This window comes from Pholcus phalangioides, unplaced genomic scaffold (assembly GCF_987345545.1).
Source record: "Pholcus phalangioides strain wild (caught in Gottingen) unplaced genomic scaffold, Ppha-v1.0 ptg000016l_1, whole genome shotgun sequence".
Classification (NCBI taxonomy): domain Eukaryota; kingdom Metazoa; phylum Arthropoda; class Arachnida; order Araneae; family Pholcidae; genus Pholcus; species Pholcus phalangioides.
The window spans coordinates 5,536,476-5,551,090 of NW_028301609.1; the positions used below are offsets into that span (position 1 = coordinate 5,536,476).

The following is a 14,615-nucleotide window of genomic DNA, read 5'->3' on the forward strand; positions in this document are numbered from 1 at the left end:
ATCAGCTCTCTAAAGGTCAGCCTGTTACATTTACTGTCATAACTTAACATTACTAAAAGAAGAGACTCAAGTTATTTCTGTGGTGCATGACCTCCTAGATGGCTGAAACACTTAATCAGGATGCATAATTGGAACTTTTTTCTAACCGTACACAGTTTTAGTCGATTGTTGAGACAATTTTACTGCTGTTTTATCCCTGAAGAGGTGGTTGTGTCTGAATTAATTATTGTGTGAGTCTATGCTTGTTTTGTGCATGTATGCATTCAGGTGCATAGTTGGGACTGCTGATGGATAAACTGGAACAGTATTCTTCAACCTTTTTACAGCTATGGGCTGGTGAAAGTAGTTGAAAAATTTTACTGATCGGCAGAAATGGGAGAAATACTTTGCAAACCAGTGAAAAATAAATGAATGGGAGAAATAATTTGTGGGTTGACAAAAAATTAATATATATAGGTAAGATAATTAGCGGACTGGGGCACAAAATATAAATATCGTGAATAGGAGAAATAATTTGCGGACCAGAAAAACAATTGGAGAAATAATTTTGAAGAGGGACAAAAAAATAAGTGGAAAAGTAATTTGCATCCCTGCTGACAACTGAGACAGAAATTGAAACCAATGTACAGATGTTATTTAGAGAATATTAATTGCCTTACAAATCAGTCATATCTTTAATTCAAGCATTCTCTTGTGGAAGGAAGCGTACATCCTTAGGATAATCCAAAGTCACACATTCAAAGCTTACATTTGGTCAGCAAGAATTTTATTCATCACGAAAGTATTTACAGCTCTAGAAATGGCATGAAACTGGTCTGTGGATTGGTGTTTTAGTTGCTTTGAATTGCTTTTGCGAATGAGGAATGACACTGTCCGCCAAATAAACCTTTGGGACATCTTTGGCGAATTATCTTCCCTCAAGCACACACATTCACAGGTCTGCAGCATCATCACAAGTCTGATTTAATTGGAAATGAACCCTTATTTGAAAGATTTACAGAAAGCTCACTGCCACACAAGTCACTAACAAACAATTCACTGACAACCGTTCATCGCCACTGAGTGACTGTCTGAGTGAGTGAGTGACCTAATGAGTTGGTGAATGAGCTAGCAAATAAGCTAGTGAGTGAGACAGTAAGTAACTGTATGGGTGACCAAGTGAGTGATGAAGTGAGTGGATGAGTGAGCAACTATACAAGTGATCAAGTGAGTGGGTGACACTGAGTGGCTCACCTGCTCATTCACTCGATTGTTTGCTCACCTGCTCACTGACCAGGTCCTTGACTCACTTGACCAAAAACTAACTTGCTCACTTATTCACTCACTATGTAAATTTGTCAATGAATTTTCCTTATGGAGAATTGCATGGCAGTGGATTTTCCGAGTGATAAATTTTCCCTTCGATGAATTGTTAGTGATGAATTTCCCTTACGCAAATGATGGACTTGAAATTCAGTTTCCAAAATGATTTTCTATAACATATGAAAACCATAAATTTTCAGTTTGCTTGATTCACATTATTTTTCACCATTAAACTGTATTGAACAAATCATTTGGATATTGCCTTTATTTTTTAATGAGAGTAGATTACGAGGGTATTTTGCTCAAATACCCTCATTATCAACATACTGTGCTTTATTTTTGCAGGGCAGTGTAGTAGGCACACTGTACATTTACCAAGTTCATTTTAATGCCGAATGTTCGAGTAAATGGTGTTAGAATTCTAGCATGTTGTTATATATTGTGATGTTTGTAAAAAAAATGCATTTTTTGATGCCTCGTGTCCAGATTTTTATTGTGAATAAGAAATGCGCACATATACAGAGTACCCGAATGCCATCATTGCCGAAAAAAATTGTTTTCGCTTAACAGTTGCTTGTAATATGTTGTTCATATTGGAGTGTTGTATCATAATTTAAATATTAGTTAGATTGCAAAATGCCTGCTGCATTGTTTTGTTTATTTCAGTCGAATTGTTTTGTAAAGGGTAATTTCAAGTTTAATGTGTCCAGTAGCATATTTTTATTTGCAAATTCCTGACAATGAAGGTTAACTGAAAAATCAAGGGGAAGGGAATATATATACATGATTTCTTGTATATGTTACCCTGTAAATGTTATAAATCCAGTTATATTATGCATAATCACTTACCATTTTGATGGGTTTGATAAATTTAGCTAAATTCATCACTTTTTCGATTATGCAAACTGAATGAGCAATTCAGGCAACAATAACAATCCAAAATTACATAACATAGGTGCGCAAACGCCATCCAAAGCCACTACAGGGAGGAGTTGTTGCGCCACACACTTTTAAAGCTATCCCGAACTCAGCAAGCATGGAGTTGCAATTCTGACAACATAAATACGTTAGGGCCACATATACACTTAGAACACACATTCTGGCATGTATAGATTCGTTGAAAATTCCGCAGAGGAATGTGTAAGAGGCAATGTAAGGGCAAAGATTAAGTAATAGCAGCAAGCATGCAGTCCATGCAAACTTTCTAATGAATCGGTACATGCTGGAATGTGTGTTCTGAGTGTATGTGTGGCCCTAATGTATTTATGTTGTCAGAATTACAATTTCATGCTTGTTGAGTTCGGGATTGCTTTAAAAGTTTGTGGTGCAACAACTCCCTGTAGAGGGTTTGGGTGATGTTTGCGCACCTATGTTATTTTGGATTACTATTGTATGCTTGAATTGCTCTTTCAGTTTGGCATTATGTTTTTCTGAATCTATAATATCCAAGCACCATTGGTAAATTTGATAAATGCTTAAAAAAAATTACTTATTTTTACTACGGATTATGCATAATACCCAAGCTTCATTGATAAACATGATAAATTGTATTAAATTCATCATATTTTGTCAGTTATTATGCATAATCGCCATCTCACATTCTCTGTACTCATGAGCTCGAGTCCGAACCAGATATAATGTGCTCTGGTTTAACGAATTTTTCTGAAAATCCCTGAAATAACTCTTATAATTAACTCCCATTTAACAAATTTTACAATCTTACCCTGATATAACAAACTTCCATGTAAAAAAATTCTTTAATTTAACAAATTTTCAATCATGAAATTCATTAAATGGGCATTTGTTATATCCTGTATGTGGTATTTATTTGATGATATGTTCATATATCCTAGTGAAATTCGTGAATTTTTCTATGTTTATAAAATTCACCAATTTCACTAGGGCAGTAGTTCTCAACCCTTGGAAGGACATGGCCCGGTTTATATCTATCTTGTGAGTGGAAGACTCGGTCATACATACAACTAATGAGGAAAAAATGGGTAAAAATGGAGCGGTGAACCATTTTCACTGTCTGGTATGGTTGATATCAGGGCCCAGCGGTTGAGAAACGCTGCACTAGGGTATTATGCATAATCATCAGTAAATTGTGAGTATTTATCAAATTTACAGAGTATGCTTGGGTATTATGTAGCCACCTGTAAAAGTGGTAATTTTTTTAGCATTTGTCAAATTTACCAACAACACTTAGGTATTATGAATAATCGCTGGTAAAAGTGATAAGTTTGTCAAACTTACCAAGATGATTGGAGATTATGCATAGTAACTCTGATGATTTATCACATTTACCATAATGTAAACATTTAATATTTCATGGATGTGATTGTTACATTGATTAATTGTTGATATCCTGTAATTTTCTCTAGGTGCTATTGTATTATTATGGCAAATATTGTATTCCCTTCCTCCCTCTGTGGTTTGTGAATGGCAACTGCTTGAATTTGTTTTTCAAATTTAATTTTAAATGTCTAACAAGACAGTGTTGTATAGATCTGAGAGTCTCGCAGCAGAAACGATGTAAAGGTGTAAAAATTTATTTGTTCATCATGTAAATGTAACAAACAAAGCATCTCGGTAAGTGAAAAATCTTACAACAAAATAGCAATAAAAAAATGTTTTTACGCTTTTCAAATTCAGTTTGTCTTCGAAAGATAGAATTGTCTCAAATACTGAATCATGTTTTGAAAAAAAAATATTCGTAGCAAAGAGAGATCCAAATACACAAGCACAAGACACACACAATCGATCAATTCACGAAATAGAAAAAGAAATATTGATCGTCATCAGATCAAGCATATCAATGTCTTTCCTTCGTGTATCTCATCTTGAACCTTGTCTGTAGATGTTGATGTTTCAGCTTGGACTGAGAGGACCGAACAGATGAATGTCACCAAGGTGCTACCTACTGCGAGGTAGAACGCTAACCCTGCAAGTGGAAGGAAATACGGACATAAAAATGTTGCGACAAGTAAGCATGCAGGGCTTCCACCAAGGCTGTCTTAAGAGTATCATGGGCCCCCGGGCAAAGTGGTTTTTCGGAGGTCCTACTTAGTGAATCCTAGAAAATTTCAACCGTATCTCATTTTTGTGAGGCCCCCGGGTGGACCCATGCGTTAAGACGACACTGGCTCCCACTCAAAAAATTAGAAAAAGTAGGGCTAAAAAGTCGGAAGGAGAGGTACCCCCTCCCCCAGAGAGCATAATACATAGCATAATAATAAAACACATCAAAAATGTTTTTTATTTTAGAAAAATGTAAAAAAAAATGTCCATAGATTATTTCAGTATCCTATAAGATTGACTCCAGCCAAAGCACAGATAATTCTTTTTTGTCTCTTCCTACAATATATCTTGCATTCTTTTTTTGTCTTCAACAGTCCAGTGTGTGAGCTCTCTTCCACAATGCACAGCGAATTATGAAGACATACTCAAAAGACTGGTTATATTTTTGGAGATGATGATTACAAGGAAGAAAATTCATCTCTGCCCAGGGCCGTCTTAAGAGCATCATGGGCCCCCGGGCTAAATGATTTTTCTTAGGCCCTATCAGGCAAATTCTCAAAAATCTCAAACAGATCTAATTTTTGTGAGGCCCTTTTTTTCTTGAGGCCTCCGTGCCGTGCTTGGGTGGGCCCATGCGTTAAGACGGCACTGTCTCTGCCCCTAAGGGGACTCGAATCCCGGTCTCTTGTTGGGCAACGAGAGACCGGAGATTCGAGTCCCTGTGGGGGCAGAGGATGTTCCAGACTCTGCCACGAAGCTGGGCTGGAAGAGATCTCGGCAATGGGATAAGTCCAATGGCAAAGTTCTGGTGTTCATTCATCATGTGGGGGCAGAGATGAATTTTCTTGTAATCATCATCTCCAAAAATATAACCAGTCTTTCTAGGATTCTTGTATTAACAAGTGGAGAGGACATTTCTTCACATATGAAGACACTTAAGTTTTTTAAGAATGAGATACTCTTTTCGAAACCACTTTCAAACGCACACTGCAAAATTTGTGAATTAAGAGGTCCAATGTAAATAAGTCAAGGGGGAAATGGATGGTTTTACTGTGTTGCCAATCCTTTTTTTTTTTTTTTAAAGGGATTCACATTTATACTGTTCAATACCAACCAAATCGTTTTTGACAAATGAAGCACTTTCATTTCTAGCTCTTTGTAAACACTGTTTATGTCACTGCATGCCCTAAAAATACAGAAGACAACTGAATGCTATTGGATAGCATCAGAATCATCAAACCTAGAATAAACCTAATATATCCATGCTTTGTAGCAAACTGTTATTTCACCTAAACACAAAATGAGCATGATAATTTTGAATGATGAATGTTAGTTACTGACCACGAAGTAGTAAATACTAAATCATTTTTTCCATTCAGACAAAAGTTTTAATGACTACTCAACTAATTGAACCCTCAAAATAAGCAAAAGAAAAGTTAATATAAACCAAATTGCTCACATACACTTCCCTTCCCAAATAACTTGGAAAAACGATACAATTTCTGCTTTGGCAGAATCATTAATTGCAATCTATAAAATTTGTATTAGATGGCAATATATGGATGATTCAATTACACAAATTTTGTTGATAGAATTTAGTAGGAAAAGTTGGACATTTTACCAAAAAAAGTAAGACAAGTGGGAGCCCTGATTATTATTATTATTATTTTTTTTTTTTTTTTGCTTTATCATCATGATTAGTACTGAATGGATCAATTACCACAGACATGCACTATATAGCCATAAGTCAATGAGCATTTTGAAATTCTGGGATATTTTCTTTTGAATTTCTAAGAAAATATTTGATGTAATGTTCTGGAATTTCGGTCACGTGAACCCTATGTGAGTCATACAATTTCAGTTAAAATTCAGGGAATGACAAAAAATTAAATAAGAAAAAAAATTTACTTTTTATCGACCGTTTCATAAAAAGCTGTAAATGATTTGTAACTTTCACTAAATATTTTGCCTGCTATTTTGAATGTTTGTATGCATTTTCGTGAAAATTTCATGTATAAAGACATAAATGTCTCTTATATGGAAATTTTCCAATTTTCGAAGCATGTTTTTGCTTATAACATGAGTCTTCAACCAGCTAAATTTACATAAAATTTGACACTATACAAGAGGCATCCTACACTATAAAGAAATTTAAAATGTATGAATTCACACATATTGCGAGAGAGATGAAATATATGAGTATTTTTTGTAAAATCTTTTTTAATTAAGCATATTGCGCAGGAAATATCAATTTTATTTATTTTTTTCATAATTTGGTTGCCAGACGTATAGTGCAACTTATATAAAAATCCCAGTTGAAATTCATGAGAATTCAGGAAGACGTCTGCGATACAGTGAGCAGTAATTTCAGTTACTTGGCTGAAAGTGGCTGGACGATAAGAAATTCTCCTCAAATGTATATTAACTGACAAGTAACTGAAATCGCAGCTCATTGCATTGCGTATATCTTTCTAAATTTTCACGACATTCAACTGGGAGTTACATGAATCGCACTCCTGTCTGTCCCCCCCCCCCCCCATAAGGGTGGGGCTGCAGGGCCCGGGACAATTACCATCCTTTTTGGATTTTCACGCTACAAATTCCCAATAGAAGGACCCGTGGAAAGTCTGTCTTGAGGGTGGGGGACCTGGCGGAATGGACAAATTTTTTTTTTTTTTTTTTGGCAAATTTGACCGATTGCAGCTAGAAGGGTGTTCGCGGAATCGGCGGCGAGGAAAAATTTTGGGCGACAATTCGATTTTGAACTTCGCCAATCTTTCAACGCTTGTAGCTCGCCACTAAATCCAGTTATTTCGATGAAATTGGTTTCCATTTATAGGATTTTTTTTCAAATGTGTGCTTAGGCTTAGTTTTGCGTATAGGTATTTCAGAAACTTCACAAATTTTGGTTTTTTTCAGACGACGCATTTTTTTCCGTAATCGATTATCCACCATAACTCGAAAACGGTTCAAGATAGTACAGGGTTGGTAGCATGGCCCCCCACAAGGGCGGGGCTGACAGGGTCCGGAACAATTCTCATCATTTTTTGCTTTTTCGCGCTATAAATTAACTATAGAAGAGCCCGTGAAAGATCCCAGCGTAGGTGCCCTGATCCAGGATGTGGGGGTCATGGTTGGTAGGGTGTTTCATGTTCCACTTAGGCTCGTCTATCTCAAGAATTCACGTGACCAAAATTTCAGAACAATTCATAAAGTATTTTTGCTGAAATTCGAAAAAATATATATATCTGAATTTTCCAAAGTGTGTCCAATGACTTATACACCGCAAATATCATACCTAAAGAGCAATCTCCATAAGAGTACGGTTCGGCTCTTTCTCCGCAGATGAGATGAACACGCCTGCTTCCCCAGCCAGCTGGGTAAAGAGTGAGGCCCAAGATGTACAGCAGACCTGGAAGATATGTATCATGATGTTATTTCACTGTATAGCTTCCTTAAAAGGTTTCCCAATTATGTAAATTTCTGTTTGACGGCAAACTCACCTGCAATTGCCTGGATAGTCCCAGAGATGGTGAAGATGCTCTTTTTGACGATGCTCCTGATGCAGCAGCCTAGGAGTGAAGTGGCCACGGTGAAGGTCATCAGCACCAGGCCGCACGCGAAGAATATCAGGGCCGCTTTCCAGAAGTTTGGGAATTGCTCCGAGGGCATGCCGAAGCTCGTTACGAACGGAGCGCAGTTGTCCGTGTAGATCTGATTGATCTGGTGGATCTTTATGCAGCGGTTGTAGATGCCTGAAATGTCCGAAGTATAGAAAGCCTCAATCATCTGGTTTTTTTTCCTCCCTTCAACCATCAATTCAATAGAATATTCGGAGATAGTAATATTGAAATATTTACCGAGTGTGGGCGAATACAGCTCCCTCTCCTCCAGCTCACTCCCCCTGTTGGCGTACCTCGCCCTCATGCTGGGACTTCTCGGGGCACCGATCAGCCAACTCGGAGTGACCACCGCCGCCAGCATTGCCAGTGTCGTCGCTATGGTCAGCAACGTCCACAGGAGAGTCCGGGACGTCACTATCACGTAGCACATCTTCGAGTGATTGGGTCGTCAACCTAACGAACCAAAAGATTCAGATGGATACTCGTTCTTCAGTAGGTACCAAAAAGAGCAGTACAAACAGGGACGAGCCTATGTATTTTGTGGCCCTCCGGGTTTTCCCAATTCCCTAGTGTGCATGGGCGAGGTTTACATTGCACTTTAGAATGACTATCAAACTACAGTCGAATCCCGTTTTAACGAATACCGTTATAGCGAAAATCTCTTTTTAACGAACACTTTTCTAATACCTCAAATAAGTTTACGTAGGAGCAAGGCAAACAACCTGAAATTCCTTTATAACGAAATTTCGTTATAACGAAGTGATTTCTCCGGTCTCTTGGAGTTCGTTATAACGGGATTCGACTGTATGTACTATTTCCTGGTGGTAAAAAAAACCAATTCGGCAATAAATTACGACAGTTATGCCCTTCGCCCGTTATCCTCCCGTTAAAAAAGTTGCCTCTGGCGACAGCCCGGAGTTGTGCTCGGTTCGAAAGAACGAACGCGAATTTAATTATGAATGACGCGAATTTAATTATGAATGACGCAAAAATTATTAGAAATGAAAACAGTTGGCTACACATCGCTTCTTGGCGATAAAAAAATTCTTTCCACTCTCTCTCTTTACACACTCTAGTTCTTTTTTTTTTTTCCCTGTGTACTGTACCAACACCCCCTATGGATAAGATCTTATCTATGGGGATAGGAAGGGTGTTGACTGTACCTATAGCCACTAGAATAAGGAGCCCCTATCCAGTCGCCTTAACTGTACCCAAAGCTGCATTAAACCTTTCAAGTGGCTTTGATAGAACTCCTTAATACAATGACCATTGGTATATGAAGGCGTCTTAGGCTTTGACTGTACTTAATAATGTGTTGTTTGAATGACGTCACTCTAGGGTTGCGAAAATATTAAATTCATTCTTGGCCTCTATTGGCGTGCAAAATATCGATATTATTCCACTCATTATAATAATTCCACTCGATTTTTCTATATTTCTGTGCATATTTAAATGAGTAGAATGAGTTATTTTTTTCGAAACTTTTCCTTCACCTTGGGACCCTTTCTTGTTAGTCAAACGCAGTGACTATCAACGAAGTCTTAGAGAGAGACTTCAGGGGTCCGTGAGCGCTTGGGTGAGATAACAATCAACTCATTTTTTTTCCATTGTTATATACAAGATATCAAGGGCGTAGCCAGGGGGGGGGGGACTTGGGGGTCTGGTCCCCCCCCCCGAAATGTGAGAAAATGACCGAAAAAAGGGAAAAAGATGGCCTAATCCATTGTTCTGTCACTTTGGTCCCCCCCCGAAATGAAAGTGGTCCCCCCCCCCGAACGAAATTTCTGGCTACGCCCTTGCAAGATATCATTTTGTAAAGGGGTCCGCGGCTTTCATTTTTCTTCATTTTATTGGCACAGAGCAACTGTTCCGAAGTATTTTATATTTTTAGTTGTCGATGGCAATTATAGAGCGTTCATAATTGATATAGTGATTATTTTTTGTTGAGTATCGTACCCGGTTGTAATCATCCGAAATGGAAGCATCAGTGAGGGGGTTCGGGTAATTGCAGTAAGAATAGAAGGCGAGGTCTCTCTCTGAACTACGTTATCCACGTGCCTGGATAACCAGAGTTAATTATAATTCGTTTAAGTTTATTTACCCACGATCCCTCTATTGCGTTTTGATATTTCGAGAGATATTTTTCGGTTAGACAAAGCCCATTGCCGCGTCGTGTTTCATTTCAAATAGGACGTGACATATAGGGGGCCCCCTTGATGGCCTTTTATGTGTAAAGAAAGTCCCTGGCATAAAGTTTCCCCCCAACATAACTAAAAATAGAGCTTGAGCTTTCTTCCAGAATTACTATTGGTGCGTGAAATAGTAATTCTGGAAGAAAGCTCAAGCAACAGCCATTCTCTTAGCGTTCCTCTCTTCCCCATACCTTGTCACCCCCTCAGTTAAGAGCAAAACAAGTTAATAATAATAGCCTTGTTATTATTGAGGGTATTATACATTATTTGTGTAGTCCTCTGTCGAATGCTCGTAAAACTAACGGAACCTCGCGGACAGACATTATCATTATTGTGCGCACTTTCTCTTCGAATATGTAAAAACAATTTTTTTTTTTATGATTCAAAAATTTTGCGTGCCAGTCCGATATTCCTACCGCGCAAGCGAAATCTCTGAAACTGTGAATTCCCTGCCATCTATTGGCCTGACACACCAAATTTAGTTCCGCTTTTACCATTTTACCGATAGATGGTGACATGAGTTCTAATATTTTTGGGGTAAAAAAAAATAATCCGAAGAATTTCTCACGTAAAACATTAAAAAAAAAAATACCACTGCCAACTACCACACTTCATGAAGTCCACATAGATTTCAAAATGTCGCCTATTTACAGGGCCAATTTCGGCAGACGTGAAGCTTGCGACCGTAAAATATTAGGAACTGTAAAACAGGATTAAACTCTGAACCAGCTGTTCCCAAATAGTTTTAGTCATGGACCCCGGAAAATATTAGTATCTGTCATGGACCAACACCTACTATAGAACAAGGCCCCCCACCCCAACGAAGCCTGTGACGTCACCGAAATAGGCCATCTCACCTATAGCCATTGGATAAATGCGACGTATGCGCTATCGTAACACTTTTTTGTAGCATATCCAATTACTATAGGTGAGATTAGAACCCCTTAATACCCTTATATGAAGGCGTCTTAAGTGAGATAGCCTACTTCAGTGACGCCACAAGCTTCGTGTGGAGGCTTTGTTCTCTAGTAGGTGTTGCATGGATCCCCATTTACAGCAGCAGGAACTACACCCATCCAGTGCCGTTTTAACGCATGAGCCCACCGGTTAAAATTTTCGAGAATTCGCCAGGTAGGGCCTCCTCGGACAAAGTGATTTTTCTGACGCTCTCTACCTGGACAAAATGCTTGCCTACCATTTTACGTGCTTAATTTCGAAAATTTTAACCAGATATAATTTTCATGGGGTCCCTCTGCACCACAGGCTATCGGACCGTGCCCAGTTTGGATGCTACTAGGATTGCATATGTTTGGTTTGTCAGTGAAAATATGTAGATTTAATTTTGGGGCTCCTTGTGCTCATAAATAGAAAAAAAAAAATTGTTTCATTTATTCATGAGGAAACAGCCTCAGGGATTATTGCAGAGGGTTGTAAAAAATTCCGAAGCACGGTTCCGCCTGTTTTATCTCTCATTATTTGATAAAATAGCTCTCAAAAATTTCGTTTTTGTAAAAGTTTTCATTAAAGATATATTCGATGCACTGAGTATCCCATAAATTCGTAACTAATTTAAAAATTCATTAAAAAATGAAATAATTGGTATATTTGTGAACATAAAGAAAAATACTTTTTTTTTTAATACAGAAAAAAAAGTTCACACTTTTGTCGATAGAGGGCACTGAATAAAAGAAAATCGCTGGAAATATATGTACAAATCAGTCCTACAGAATGCAGGGTACCTATATACGCATAATAACTCATTTCTGAATTTTCTTATTGCTGTCGCTCACACGAGGTTCTCATTATAAAGTTGACATTGGTGGATAAAACATTATATTCGAGTCGCGAAATTGTTTTAATTCAACCCCGAATCGCCGGCTGAAGCTTTACGAACGTTCCGTACATCCAGCATTTTATACGACTCTAATCTGCATATTTTCAGTAATTTGCTTTCGTGCAGCGCCCTCCATCGACAAAAATTCAAAACTAGGTTTCTTTCCTTTATCAAAAAAAAAAAAAATCCCCCCCTTTTCGTGAGAATAACTTTTTTTCGCAAACCGCGTTCAAATTTATCTGGCCCTCTATCTATCATTTTTAATATCTCCATTAGTTCTGGTGTTTTTCCTATAATTTGGAAGATTTGCTCAGTGTTGCCTGTCTTTAAAAATGGTGACAAATCTGTTTTAAATTACCGACCTATAGTTAAAATGAATTCTATTTGTAAGGTATTTGAACTTACCATCCATGAAAGAATTTATGGCCACCTTCGTTCCTGGTTTTCTAATTGTCAACATGGTTTTATTGCTAAGAGATCTTCATTAACTAATTTAGACGAATTTTCTCAAGTTATAGCTCAAACTATAGATAATAAGCAGCAAATCGATGTTGTTTATACTGATTTCTCAAAGGCTTTCGATTCAATCAATCATATTATTCTTCCTTCAGAAGATCAGGGGTTGGGGCTTTACTGGACATCTGCTCAAGTGGATTGAGTCATACCTTACTGGGAGATCTCGGAGAGTAATTTTTAATGGTTGTAAATCCTCTTGTCATGCATGTTATTCTGGTGTTCCACAGGGGTCGATTCTGGGTCCCTTACTTTTTATTTTATTTATAAATTATTTACCTGAGTGTATCGATACTAAATGCTTAATGTTTGCTGATGATGCAAAAAATTTTCACGTTATTAATAATGCTGATGACGCTGCTAAATTACAAGAATCTATTAACAAACTGAATTTATGGTGTGTAAATAATAAGTTGTATTTAAATATTGATAAGTGTAAATGTATTACCTATAGTAGGAGGCATTCTCCACTTATATACGATTTCACAGTATCGATGGTCAATTACTTCTAAGGGTTGATTGTGTGAAGGATTGTGTAATATTTCACAGTTCTTTTTCATTTAACCAACATATTAATTATATTGTGTCTAAAGCATCTAGAAGTCTTGGTTTTATAATTCGTAATAGTAAGCTTTTTCACAATGTTGAAACTATTTTGTTACTTTTCAATTCCTATGTCAGATCTGTTTTGGAATATTGTAGCATAATTTGGAATCCGCATTGCTTATTTGATATAGTTAAAACTGAACGTGCGTTCAAAACAGGTTTTTACGCTATGTATACTTTAAGAAACATCAGTCATATATAATCATTACTTACCAAACGAAATACTTCGCTCATCGATCTCTTATGATTCCCTTGAAACTAGCCGTCTCAGGGCCCTTACTAGGTTTTTTTGTAAAAATTCTTCACTCTGATAATGAAGCACCTGATATTCTAAACTTATTACTTTTTATTGCCCACGAATCAATCTTAGATGCCGTAATCTTTTTTATGTGTTCCCCCATATCGTTCTGATGTTTTGAAAAATTCTCCATTGTACCGATTTCTGAGATGCAGTGATACTGATGATGTATATTTTTAAACTTTTAATTTTTGTATGTACGTATGTTTTTATCTTTATCTTGTATTCATATATGCAAACTGCAACAGGGCTTTTGCCTGTAGTTTGAATTTTAAATAAATAAATATAACAATATTCCTTTGATTTTTATGAATTTTTAAACTATTTAATGTATAGGGGCACCCTGTGCCTTTACGACACTTGGTTTTCAAGCTTTTCGCATCCATTTAGTTTCTAGTTTGATGACTATATAAAGTCGGCCCTGCTTAATCGGATATCAACGATTCCCAGCACTCGATACCCGATTATGCGGGGGAACAATTCAATTGCCATTTTACAACGTTAGTGTACATTGTATATTGAAAACTGATAAAGGATCAATACTAGTGAAGCTTCTCGAATAAATGAGACATTAAAAACGAAATCACAAAATTATATTTAGCTAGCAAAATTACACGGCGTTGCCGAAGTTTACTCCATATACTGGGGCCATTGAAGAAGTTACCAGTCATTCTAAAGGAATAAACATGCCTGAAGCTCATTGTTTGGGGAACCCCGAATCTCACGAAGCAAATGTTGCTCGATAGTTTTTCCGCCCATTTCGGGCATTTGCCCAGCTCTCACGAACTTTTAAAAGTAGCCTCGTTCAAGTCGGGTCCTGTTTAGCATATAAAGCAAAATTTGGCGAATATCGGCTAAAATTGCAGATCTGTACGGAGAACGTACACATACAGAAGAAAATAAATTTTATATATAGGGTGTCCCCACTCTTATCTTCCAATCTTATTATTGTCCAATGGCTGTTCTCTGAACCGTTGGTTTTAGAGACAACTTTCAATTAGGGAAAAAAATGTTTCAAATGATGTCACCCATCATCTTAAATGCCGTTCAAATAAAAAAAAAATTAATAAAAAAATCTATAAAATTTAAATTTGTATACGTCCCCTTCCTCTCTCCTCTGGCCTCCAATTAGAAAGTTGTTTCCCTGTCTATGCTGATGCCAACAAAAGAATTTCCATGTTCCTAAGTGCAATACCTGTATTCACTAATACATACATTGGAATTCA

At 37.2% G+C, this 14,615-nt stretch overlaps 1 protein-coding gene across 1 annotated transcript in view; it reads right to left on the reverse strand.

Annotated features, from left to right (window-relative positions):
* Nucleotides 1–3,838: 3,838 nt before the first annotated feature.
* Nucleotides 3,839–14,615, reverse strand: part of LOC149074923 (LHFPL tetraspan subfamily member 2a protein-like) — a 40,853-nt gene continuing 30,076 nt past the window's right edge. The window contains exons 2-5 of the mRNA XM_089245871.1: nt 8,184–8,399; nt 7,827–8,078; nt 7,622–7,735; nt 3,839–4,246 (exon numbers count right to left, since the gene is read on the reverse strand). Coding sequence (XP_089101997.1) covers nt 4,104–4,246; nt 7,622–7,735; nt 7,827–8,078; nt 8,184–8,376 — 702 coding nt within the window. The 5' untranslated portion in view covers nt 8,377–8,399 and the 3' untranslated portion in view covers nt 3,839–4,103. The remainder of the gene's footprint in view (nt 4,247–7,621; nt 7,736–7,826; nt 8,079–8,183; nt 8,400–14,615) is intronic.